At 46.0% G+C, this 13,021-nt stretch overlaps 1 protein-coding gene across 4 annotated transcripts in view; it reads right to left on the reverse strand.

Moving 5' to 3' along the window:
* Positions 1-13,021, reverse strand: part of Ube4B (Ubiquitination factor E4B) — a 244,571-nt gene that overhangs the window by 213,043 nt on the left and 18,507 nt on the right. For all 4 annotated transcript variants that reach the window (XM_037420066.2, XM_037420059.2, XM_075890893.1 and 1 more), the window contains exon 4: positions 5,501-5,573. In XM_037420066.2, coding sequence (XP_037275963.2) covers positions 5,501-5,573 — 73 coding nt within the window. The remainder of the gene's footprint in view (positions 1-5,500; positions 5,574-13,021) is intronic.

Here is a 13,021-nt window from a genome sequence, read left to right on the forward strand (position 1 = left end):
TTTTCGGTAACGGCGCCTACCACCCACCACGGAGTCCAACAAGGGGACGTGGCAGAGCATGTGGACATGTCTGCGCAACGCCAGCAGTACGCAGTTACTATAATCCAATATAGTTTACCCTAGTTTGGATAGCCACACAAGGTTAACCCTTGCCCCGAGGAAAAAAACAGATGTAAATTCAAGAGAGGAGAGAACAGGAAAGATTGAAAGTGAAAGGGAAACACGAAGATGAAGAGAGGGAGAGACAGGAAAAGGCGACTGCTGGTTTCCCCTGGGTGGGTCAGCCCAGGGGTGCCGTTTACAGGAAGCCGGGGCCAAAGGGGTGTGTTGCCGCCACTGGGGGGCCTTAAAGGTCCAATCACCCAGCATTGACTCAACCCCCAGGATCCTTTTTTCCCCGGACATGGCAAAGCCACGCACGGCTAAGCGTGGGAGGGGAGTCGAAACTCCCCAGTTAGCTCGGGTCCGTGGTGTCGCTACACACCATACGCCTACTTGGCAGGCGCCCCTGCGGGAGCCCGAAAATGCAATACCCAGGCAAGGATATCAGCTCTAGTACACCCGCACAAGCCTGCCCCTCTATTCATTGTAAAGGTGTGCTAGGAAAGTGTGCTCACAAGGACCGCAGCAGCGAACACAAACTCATGGCGCAGGTGGTGGTTGCTTGTTAACATGGAAGCCCAACGCACATTTATTGTGTGGTGCCGTGGGCACGCACTTCGAAATTGATTTTAAATATGTTCTAGGCTATATTATTCGTTGGCATGTCATATATAATGTGTGCGTGTTCACAAAAATTTATTCCACAAGCTGTCTTACCTTCAAAATTTTGTGCCAATGCTCCTTTAGCCCAGCCGTGCTTCATTGAAATTCACTATGTATTAAAGAGCGTGTTAGTTCTAGGGAACAGGAATGCACTGACAAGGTTCAACGGGCCAGCTGGCACAGCTTACTGGGACAGAAACAATGTGACAAACTGAACCAGAGCATACGGAGTTCGTAATTTACCGTACTTTGCTGCGGGTAGCGCAACCTCAACAGAGGACTAAAAAGAATGTACACAAGCAAGCACTGACAGGCAACTGGTTATACTTTTTTACACTTGTGATTAAGAAGTACAATAAAATTATCGCCTGACACGTACATGTCGTAACAGAGTGTCATTTCAATAAATCATTAAATATAGCTCTATTTATTATGCAGAGCAATTCAGGTCTGCCTGACAATGCACTTGGTTTAGGTGCATGTGGTTTGCTTCCACAATCTCGTGATTGACTTGGTTATTACTTCTGTACATTTCTGGCTGCACATTACAAAACATGTCATTGCGAGCCAATGTTTTACGAAACACAGATAGCACACAGACGTAATAAACCAATCAATCGCGTGGAAGCATGCCACATGCACGTAAACCATAGTGCATGCCTCAGCCAGACCTCGATTGCTCTCCATGATAAAAAAAGTGCAATTTTTGAATGATGTAATCAAGTGGCACCCTGTCACAACATGTACTTATCAAACGATAATTTTTTTTGTACTTATAATCATATGGGTGCAGAAATAAACCCAGTTATCAGTCAGTGCTTGCTTGTGTACGTTTATAGCCCTCTGTCCGGGTCGTGCTACCCACAGCGAAAATATGTTTGTTTAGGTCTCACCCTCTGTCCTGTTCTTGCGCAGTTTTCACTGACAAGAACACTGGAAGATAGGCTTCATACTATGGGGTTAGCAACTGCATGTTTTATTAATAGTTTTCTCCCATTTTATAGCAGTAGACTGCCAATCCAGTGTGCCTAGATTATCATTTTTCTTCTCTCTTATACTAATTATTGAGGTTTAATGTCCCAAAACGACGAAATGATTTAGGGAGACACCATAGTAGAGGGCTCCAAAAATTTCAACCAGCTGGATGTTCTTAACTATGCACCTCAATCAAAGTACACGGGCCTCAAGCATTTTTGCTTTCGTCGAAAATGCAGCCACTGCAGCCGGTATTCGGACCTGCGACCTGCGGGTTTTCTTCTTTCTCATAAACTGTCTCTGCACATATGCTCTCTTATTCGTTGACAGTCAGATGCACTTATAACTCAAAACAGCCAAAAAAAGGGGAGGTCGTTACACCAGTAGTTTGATGCACAGGGATTTGTGCTACACGCAAATTAGTAGCCAAGGAGTTTTTTTTCTTTCTGCAGTTTTATTACAAAGTGCCAACAAACCCTATAGTGACAAGTTAGGCCTTTATACGTCTTGAATAAACTCTCAGTGGATGCTTACAAGCGAATACATTGCAATGAATAGAATCTGCCACTATTGAGAGAGTGTACAATGCTCATCGAGAAATTCCTGCAGGCTTATTATTTTTTTTTTTTTTCAAAATTTCCACTCGCCAGAAGTGTCACATATCCATGTTGGGAGTGCTAGCAGGAAATTGAATTGAGAGATGTGAAAGACGTTACTGGCGTGGCAAACAACTTCATCTAAAATAACATGGCAGAACAAGCCACCACTCAAAAATTCACACGACCAAAAAATTTATGCAAGCAAATATAAACAACCGTATTTCTTGCATAATAGGCACACTTTTTTTCATTACCATCATCATTTATTGTACCCTTAAAAGCCCTTTACGGCATATTACATAAGGGGAAGAGACAAAAGCTTCTTCACAGCATAATTATTATTATGCAATGCTAGAAAAATATTTTTGCAAAAATACAAAATACATGATTTTCCTTTCAAAAGTGAAGCAAAGACAATGCAATGGGTAGAACGAGCAGTATAAATGCCGTTAAAAGAAAAATAGTTCATGAAATAACACTGTGATAGAGGCACTTTACGGGTTGAAAAAACATGAAAGATTCGTGCTGTTTCTCTTTTGCATTCTGCGAATCAAGCACGAAGTGCAAAGCTGCAAGTTTATTGTAGATTCACAATCTGAGCCTTAATGAGACAGCGAATGACACACAGGCACTCCACAAGCGAGTATCGCAGCACGTTTGCTCATAATGAGCACCTCGTCTATCAAATGGTGGCGGTGAGGTCTCTAGGGACCTTAAGCGGCGGTGGTGCCGCCAAAGCACATGCGCAAGCAGTAGTAGCATGCCCAACATTGAAAAGAGGAGTCCTCTACTCTTCTCTACTTCCTGCTTCACAAAACGTGACGTTACGGCTTCTCCTCAGTTTATTCTTTCCTCCTTGGCGATAGCCCTATTCGCCTCGCACTTTTTTTTCGGGTCAGGCTTCGCCCCTTTGCCTTTGTTTTTGTCAAACAGCTTGACCTGTAAGCTTGTTACATGGCTGTTTTTTAGTGTTTTAGTTGGTGGTTGAAGGTTCCAAGATGACCTCTAGAAGCAGCTCAAACGGAATGCTACGACAGCTGATGATATGTGGGGTTTAACGTCCCAAAACCACCATATGATTATGAGAGACGCCGTAGTGGAGGGCTCCGAGAATTTCGACCACCTAGGGTTCTTTAACGTGCACCCAAATCTGAGCACACAGGCCTACAACATTTCCACCTTCATCGGAAATGCAGCCGCCGCAGCCGGGATTTGAACCCGCGACCTGCGGGTCAGCAGCCGAGTACCTTAGCCACTAGACCACCACAGCGGGCGGAATGCTACGACAGCGAAAAATGCGACGCGAGTGACCTATGAGATGAAGTCGTCGATGAGTACTCGTGCATGTTTCACCAATGCTCGGACACTATGCACAGTGCGATGACAAAGCATGCACGTGAGCTGACGGCTGATAAGATCCATATTGTTTGTCCTTTTAAGGAATTAGCGATGAGAGCAAACACGACGTTAGAACAGCGCCCGCGAACCGACGTGAATAATCGGTATTTAATGCTAATGCTTGACAGCGCATAAAAAGGATGTGCACGGTTTTAAGGGTTCAATTTTCAGCAGTTGATCTACCCATATCAGGATAGATCATGCTCTTTTTCAAACAGACAAGCACTGATTCTTTTGTAATATTTCGTGTGTTCTTTCTTGCTTATTCGCGCATAACACCGTCACAAATGTATACAAAGCAGAGGTAGGTGACTCACGTGTTTGTGTTTACAATTTTTGTACAAATTTTTAATATTTCCACTCCAACAACTTTCAAAATAACAAATGATTTCCAGCCGTCCCTTGAGATTCATTGTATTGAGATTTCACTGTATATAGGTATATATTAGACCACGCACCAACTAGCCCAAGAACGTGTTTCAGTCCACTCTGGCACTTTACATTCATTAGCTTCTATTTTAACTGACACTGTTAAACTTTTGTAACTCGATGCAGAATACTTTCTTGCATCTCCTGATGACATTTCTTTAAAGATGCTCTTAAACTGTGATCACAATGGCTTGTTTTACATTTTTGTGGCGCGGTCAGATTTACACAATGATATATCACCACTTGACAGTGTCTCATATTTCCAGCATCCTCAAAGGCAAGGGCTGTTTTGAGAAACATAATCTGTTCAATTTCCGCCATTTCCTAGGTGAAACTGAGCTTTGGTAATGTTCCATGAAAGGCTGGGGCCAGCACTTCTTCCCAACGCTTGGTTACTTGCAGGCTGATCACGAGCTCAGCCTTGAACAAATCAAGTCATTTAAAAACTTGTTCTAAAATGCAAAGTCTGCCAGGCTGTTCAAGCTGCACTTCTTTATTCGTGGAGGTACGCTTTGAAGTGGTAGTTGCGAGCACACATAGAGTTCGGTTCTAGGAATTCCAACAAGAAACTTATTTTAGTTAATCCTCCATAGAATGAGCCAAGGTCCCGCCAATTACATCAATGTCGACTGTGAAGAAAATTTTGAGTGTTCTTGCGGCTTTGTGAGGAACCTAAATGTTAGCGAACAATAATGACTCGCAGTTGACAATAATGCGACGCACATTTTCACGGCACAGTGCCATCTAACAGCACTGCCAATCATGTGCTTACTGTTCAGACCATGAAAAAAGCCAGGCACCTTTAATATATGGCAACACTGTACGTCCTCAACATTAGTATCACCATCAGCATGAACAGAACATTGAGAGGCTATGTTTTCTCATGAGAAGCCCCTAGCAGCAGCCTTTGCAACTTGCAGAATGTGTGAATGGCTGAAAAGCCTGCTCTAGCACACAAATACAGTCAGAGTTTGAAAAAGTTAGCTTCAGTGAACAATATAGCATGGCACCCAAAAGCAATTGTGGGCCACAAATGTTTGAGTTGTCATGTTTGTGTCTCAGAGCTGTGCAATTCATAGATTCCCTTACTAGTTTAATTAAAGTTCAACAACAGCCCTGCAGAATCAGAACAACTCTTTGTGCAGTTTCGAGCCTCATAGCCATGACTGCAGTTTTGGTTGAATATTACAGCCCAGTACCACAAGAATGTGCAGCAGCAGTATGCTGTTTCTGTCAATAATCTGAATAGAGACGTTCTTCACATGGCAGCCATGGCCACCATGATGCTGCGTCTGGCAGTTCCCCAAATGTATCTGCTCAACAATACCACGCACCTTTCAGCCTGTAGCCGGGCCCTCTGCACGTTCTCTGCTAGACACAGCTGCACGAGTTCAGCAGCCAGCACACCTGCACAGCGTCATTGCACATAATTTATTAGATCAAGGCATTACACACATTTGTTTTGTATGAACTGTAATATGCTTATCAATTGGAGAGCCCACAAATCGAGCAGGCTGCTGTGATGATAAATAAACCCTGTAAGCAGGTCAACATATATTATTGAATTATGAGGTTTCATGTGCACCAATATATGATTATGAGACACGCTGTTGTGCGCAGTTGATTGATTTTTACCATCAAACTCGAACAATGCCACTAAAAATAAAATGCCGCAAAAAGAACAAAAAATGAAAGGCAGAAACAGTGACGCAGAGGTGGCTACAAACATCATCATCAGCCTGATTACGCCCATTGCCAAGCAAAAACCTCTCCCATGATCTGCCCATCAACCGGCTTTCGTGCTTTCCGTTGCCACATTATACCTGCGAACTTTTTGATCTCATCAACCCACCTAACTTTGTCTCCCCTTGATGCGTTTGCCTTCTCTGAGAATCAAGTCAGTTACCCGTAATGACCAGTGGTTATCCTGCCTACGTGCTACGTGCCCGGTTTATGTCCATTTCTTTCTCTTAATTTAAACTACGATATCCTTAAACACACTTTCTTCTCTCATCCACTCTGCTCTCTTCTTGTCTCTTAGGGTTACACCTATAATTCTCCTTTCTATCGTTCGCTGCGTCGTCCTCAATTTAGGCTGAACCCTCTTTGTAAAGCCTCTATGTTCCTGCTCCATAGGTAAGTACCGGCAAGATGCAGCTGTTATATACCTTCCTCTTGAGGGTTATTGGCAGATTACCATTCATGATTTGAGAATTCTTGCTGAATGTGATCTAACCCATCCTTATTCGTCTAGTTATTTTACTCTCATGATTCGACTCCGCTGTTACTACCTGTCCTAAGTAGACTTATTCCTTTACAACATCCAGCTTCTCTCCACCCATCGCGAAGTGCAGTTTTCTGCCAAGACTGTTGCACATTATTTTAGTTTTGTGCATATTAATTTTCAGACCTACTTTTCTGCTTTCCGTGTCCAGTTCAGTAATCATGAGCTGCAATTCGTCCCCTGAGTTACTCATCAAGGCAATGTCATCAGCGAATCGCAGGTTACTAAGATACTCTCCATTAACTCTTATTCCTAACTCTTCCCAATCTAGGGTCCTGAAAACCCCCTGTAAACATGCGACGATTAGCATTAGAGAGATCATGTCTCACTGCCTTACACTCTTCTTTATTGGGATTCTGTCGCTTTCTTTATAAAGAACTATGATGGCTGTGGATCTACTATACGTTTCTTCAAGTTGTTAAGGTGTTTATTAGCTGGCACCCAGAGATCATACGATATGACGACAGTCCAAGCCAAGCACGGGCAACACCCTTTCTGGGTAGACCCACTAGGAGGCACTCAATAGTTCGACCGATTTCAAAGTTTGGAGGCTTCGCTACAATTACACCAGGGTCAAAGAAGGAGCCGCCTGGCGACCCAACAGCTTGTTACTATGAGCCCGCCATAGTAAGCCTTCAGGCGCTCTACATTAAAAATGTCGCATCCGCGACGGCGCTTGTCCGAAGATTGTTCGATGGGTTCGATCAGATAGTTGACCAGGGATGTGCGCTCGGTGATACGGTTGGGGCCTTCGTATTTTGGGATTAATTTGAAAGAGAGGTCAGCTACGAATCGAGAGCCATACGAGCACACCAGGAAGAAACGTGGGCTCAGAAGTGGCATAGCCATCATAAATACTGTTCTGCCGTTCTTTCTCATGCAGCGTAAGAGACTTGGCGAACTCGTGACGCTCTTCAGCAAGCCTGGCTGTCTCAAAAATAGGTACACACTCAGATGCATCCGGCATGTAAGGGAGTATCGTGTCGATGGTATGCGACGGGTGCCTTCCGTACAGCAAGAAGAAAGGTGCTCTGAGGGGCGGTGTTGTAGGCGTAGGTGACAAAGGGCAGTATAGCATCCCAAATCGTGTGTTTGGCGGCTACGTACATTGAAAGCATGTCTTCAAGGGTGTGGTTAAAGCGCTCAGTGAAGCCATTCATCTGCGGGTGGTAAGCAGTAGTGTTGCGGTGGACAGAATGGCACTCCATGAGAACGGTTTCGACGACTTGCGACAAGAAGATACAGCCTGGTTCGCTCAGAAGCTCATGGGGTGGACCATGGTGCAGTATGAATCGATGGAGCAGGAAGGACGCAGCATTGCGTGCAATAGCAGCAGGGAGAGCGGCGGTTTCGGCGTACAGTGTTAAAATGTCTACGGCGACGATGGCCCACTGGTTACCAGCCGACATCAGAGGAAGTGATCCATACAAAACGATACCGGTCCATACAAATCGATACGACGGTTTGTGACGTTGGCAAGCAAGGCAGGAGCGAACGAACTGCTGCATGTAGCGGAACATTTCGCGCCAGAAGTAGTATTGTGGAATGCAGTGGCAAGTTTTGGATACCTGTCGTGTGTTAGGTTCGTCACATAGCAAGGCGTGTGACGCGAGGAAGATGGAGACAGTGAGGAAAACAAACGGGAGTTATATTGGATGAACAAAAAAAAAACTATTGCGCGTACAGTACTGTAAGTCGTACACGCGCGTGGTTCACACACAAAAGAAAAGAGTAACCAGTCTCACAGTCTGTGCCGTAGCCCGGTGCCTTGAAGTGGGACCCGTTGCGTGCTCGGATGCAGTCGTCGCTTGGGTGCCAGGTCAGCATCCCACTGTCGAGGGCATCACCAGGTCTAGGCGTAGCCGCACACTATCAGCGACGTCGGCTCGGTAGACGTGGTGAGCAGCTCCGGTCTTTCGAGGGCGCTCGCCGTACCGGAGATGTCCACAGGACCACTCACCGAAAACTCGTGCTGGCCACGCCGACACGCCGTGCCCCGAGGACGTCAATGGCTCGAGGACAGGAACCCGTCCTTTCGAACCTCGCGCGTAGTTGCGGGTTCGCCCTAGGCTCCCTTGCGTCGTCTTGCCGGCGTCCGAACGGCTTCGTTCTCCGCGAGCGTCTCCTCTTCTTTTTTCAATGGGCACGCTGCAATGCCTCTTCATTCTTCTTATCTTCTAGGTGATGTGGCGCTGTCGTCTGCTGATGCTCGCGTTTTTTTAAGCTACTACATCACAATACCCCAGAGTGCGTGCATTGCGGATCAGAATGGAAAGATTCACATATCTCCGACCACAGACTGCGGGGTATCACGAGTAACCACTGCCGGCTATCGGCGCTGTAATTGCGTCGATGTAGGAAGCCGTCACGGATGGCAAAATGGTGAGCTCAACGACACAAGGCGCGCGTGGATGGTGTTGCGAATGGATCAGAGAGCAAGTGGATCAGCAAGGCGATCCAATTATGCTTTCACTATTCCGTTGTAATGATGTCAACGTCGATGGCAAAAACAGTAATTGAAGATACTGAGCAGGGCACATCGTCTTCAAACGGAGGGGAGCGCGAAATGACGTCGGCGTCAGCATGCTGGCGTTCGCTGCGGTACAGCACGCGGATATCGTAGTCTTGCAAGCGAAGAGCTCAACGGGCGAGACGGCCCGAGGGATCCTTCAATGACGAATGACAGCCAGCATAGTGCTTGATGGTTAGTGACGACATCGAATGGGCGACCATACACATGAGGTCGAAACTTTGTAAGCACCCAGACGATCGCCAGGCACTCTTAGCAACCGGACACAGGGAATCTTAGCAACCTCCGCTGCATGACAGGTCTGACCGCCGCCTTGGACAGTTGCTTCGCAGTCGCTGGAGACTGAGGGCCAAGGGTTAATTGCTGTATTCATGGGAGCAGGATTGGCCACCCTGGTGCAGTACCAGGCCACAACCTTCCATGAATACGGCTACATGACGATGATGTTTGGTGTTTTGTGACGCAAGGGCCATTCAATGGCCAAAGAGTGCCAGGTCATAGGACTAGAGATGTGAACAATGATGTGAACGAGAATTCAGATAAGCGGTTGTATAAGGGCCTTAAAATGCATCGCGCTAAGGCGGGTAAAAATACAGTGGTAATAAAATCATGACAATGACGTGATGTGCGTGTAGTCTGAATGGATGGCGAAAGTTCTTAATAATAAAACCATGGTTCTTGATAATAAAACTATCAGCACAATTGCCATGGTTGTCTACAGCCTTGTGTCCAAGGGCCGCGAGGCAAGTAGTCATCGCAGCAGCGACCTCTTCTCAGAGAGGTCATGCTGCGGGGATGCCTGGAAATATGACATGAAAACTATTTACATCCTTTAAAAATGGGAGCAATGGATAACTAAAAAGCTGTTCCCTAACTATAAACATAGATGGGTGCAAGGGGACTTGATGGCGGAAGGGAAATGGAAAGTGTTTTCTTCTAATTACATTCAGTTCCTTGCACTGCATTAAAACATGAAGCACGGTAAGAGGTTCACCACACATTTCACACAGGGGTTGATACCCGCCAGACAAAAGATGTGAGTGTGTGCTGCGTGTACACTCAAACCTTGTTATAACGAAGTTGAAGGGGACCCACAATAATTTCGTTATATCTATTATTTCGTTATATCGATTATAACAGTTTGTGGCAATGTATGTTCAGATGAGCACACACCTATAAGCATGCAAAGAAGGAAACATCGCGGCCCGATGTACCGCTACACGACCACGCGTGCCACGCAAAATGAACTCAGACGAATCTCATTAATTCGAACTTTCGGGTAATTCGAACTCACGCTGAGGTCCCGTCAAAGCTATGTGCATTCCAATGAGCGAACACGCCTTGTAATTCGAACGCGCAAGCACTTGCGACGATTAATTCGAACATACCACGCTCCGAAAATGCTCTCAGCACCATGCCCAATTCTGCGACGGCACCTCTCAACGCTGCGCGCGAAGAAGAAAAAGAAGAAAAGGGAAGAAAAGACTGTGGCGGATTGCTTGCCCTCTCTTAAATGCCGATCTGCAAAGCGCCTGTGCCACGCTTTTCCGTTTTCCGTCTCTGCATGTAGAGACCCTTCTCCTTTCAAGGACGTGCACTGAGAGAGAGGGGGAAAAAATTGGCCCTGTATCTGCATGTTACACTGCAAATGTCGTCGAAAAACTATAGTCTTGCATTTAGATAGAGTGAACAAAACGTTTATTTGATGTTCTGCGCAAGAAAATCGGTGAATGGTATTCTGGAGGTGCTGCGTTAGAGTGCTTTGAGCTTGCTGCGGAGGCGAACAAACGCATCAAGTCACGTCACATGTGAGATATGAGCGCCATCTGGCAGTTATCTTGGAGAACGAAGCGCGCACGGCGTGCGCGCCCTTCTCGGAGGTGATAAGGTGTGACGGGTAGGTGCCACCACCGTGTCATCTTAGCAAAGCGTTAAAAACACTTGCCTCTCGTGCAAGCATTGCATGGTCAGCGCAGCGTGATAAACGCTACAGTCCTTAGAATTGCTTATATATGCCTTATCTAGTAAAAGATATACATACAAAATATTGACGTGTTGTTATGATGCCTCAGATATGCACAATAATTGCTTTTAATTGGCAATCGCACAAGTATGAACACAACCTTGAGCAATATTGGTGGGCACTGCGGATGGGGCCGGCCATTTGGGGTATCGGCTGGTCACTTTGGTGCCTTTTAGGGTGCCGTTAGGGGTAGACATACAGGCAAAAGTACAGACAGACAGACCAAATTTTTTGCGTCGAAGGTCCCCAAGAAAGGCTTTCTTTCTTTCTTTAAGAAAAAAAGACTAATGTGATATCATTTCTGGCAACTTTTTCTAACCTGTATTCTTTGATGCGCAGCTACTGTAAAAACCTGAATATAGGTAGAATTTTTTTCCAAGAAATCGCAATAAAAAGTCGACCCTCGTGTTATATACCGGTCATAGGCAGAAAAAAAACTTGGAAGTCTCGTAACAATGGGCAGCTGAAGTCGAAAGCTTTCATTGCCATCGTGAGCATCAGCAGCGGCGCCGTTGGGCAAGGCTAGGCAAAGCCTACAGTGTTCTAGCAACGCCATTTAGCCTCGGTCATCTGCTGTCAGTCTGCTGTTTTCTTCTTTTTATTTCCTTCAGAAATGAGTGGTAGTCGATGGCACATTATGATAGGCTTTAAGATGAAAGTTGAGTATGCCAAAGCACACAAAGACCTGGCGGCACAACGGCAATTTGGTGTCGTAGAAAGGTGTCAGATACTAGAGGAACCAAAAGCAGTGCATTATATCTTGCAGCAACAAAAAAAAAACATTTCGTGGACGTGCTGCAGTGCACCCTGAACTGAAAATGCTACTTGCCGAATTGGTCCGTGAGCTGCATGCCAACTCGCTACCCTTGACAGCGGAGTGCATCCGCGTGAAAGCTATCGAGATAACGCGGGGCTCTGGGCTCACAAGGGTGCAATTCAAGAAATCGCCATCGTGGGTGTGCCGATTTATGGAGCGGAATGGTTTTATGCTGAGGCGATGTACTTCCGTCTTTCCACAAATGCTGCATCAGTAACGCATTAGATGGAACAAAGGACGATGCACTCTGGGACGTTACTAGTGAAAAACAGACGTCGTCGAACTCAAGTTCGAACAAGTCTGAGTGACAGCACTTTGTGGCCCTGTGGCATTTAACTACACAAGATTAGTGTCAAAATAAAAGAAATATCACAGCAGTGCAGCTGGTTGTGTCGCATATTTACCAAGGTAAGCGTGCGCCGCAATACAGTCGAACCCGGGTATATCGAACTCGGCAAAAAACTTTTATTAGTTCGATATATGGCATAATTCGATATAGGCCCGGTATAGGTTTTGACACAAAGGCATATAACAAACTATAAAAAAAGTACTTAATTAATATGGTGGCTTATTTGCGTGCCCTACTGTGGAACAAAATAGTCCCGGATTTTTTTCTGTGTCAACAACTTTGCTGCCTGCGACAGCATGCACGCCTCCACGTTGTCCAACGAGTTGGAGCAGCTGAGGCCACAACCTTCCACATTCAAGCAATAGCGTCGGACCAACGCAAGTGCACTAATCACTTCGGAGGATGGAGGCAATGGGCCATCGTCGATTTCCATATTGCTGTCACTTTGACTCGTGGTCGGCACGACGTCTGCAATGTAATCCTCATCCTGTAATTGGCCCATGATGGGGACATTATCGTCCGCACTGACAAACTCGTCGAATGTCGATCCGTCGATAGCACCCGGGAACTCTGCCAGCTTGTTCCAAACTTCGGCGGAAACACCTGCGGTGTCTTCAGTGCTGTCAGAATTTGGGGTGTCATCACCAGGCATGCGAAAGTCGGCATGCCTAAAGCAGTTCTGGATCGTCTCCTTTTTGACATCTGCCCACGATCTACTCAACATAGAAATAGCTCCGAGCAAGTCGATCTTAAGCCCCCTGCCAACACGAAGGTTCTGCAGCAGCCTCTCCACCAGGCGCTTCCAATAGCAGGCTTTCATTGCGCGTATAACACCTTGATCCAGTGGTTGCA

The sequence above is a fragment of the Rhipicephalus microplus genome, chromosome 3, assembly GCF_043290135.1.
Source record: "Rhipicephalus microplus isolate Deutch F79 chromosome 3, USDA_Rmic, whole genome shotgun sequence".
NCBI classification, from domain to species: domain Eukaryota; kingdom Metazoa; phylum Arthropoda; class Arachnida; order Ixodida; family Ixodidae; genus Rhipicephalus; species Rhipicephalus microplus.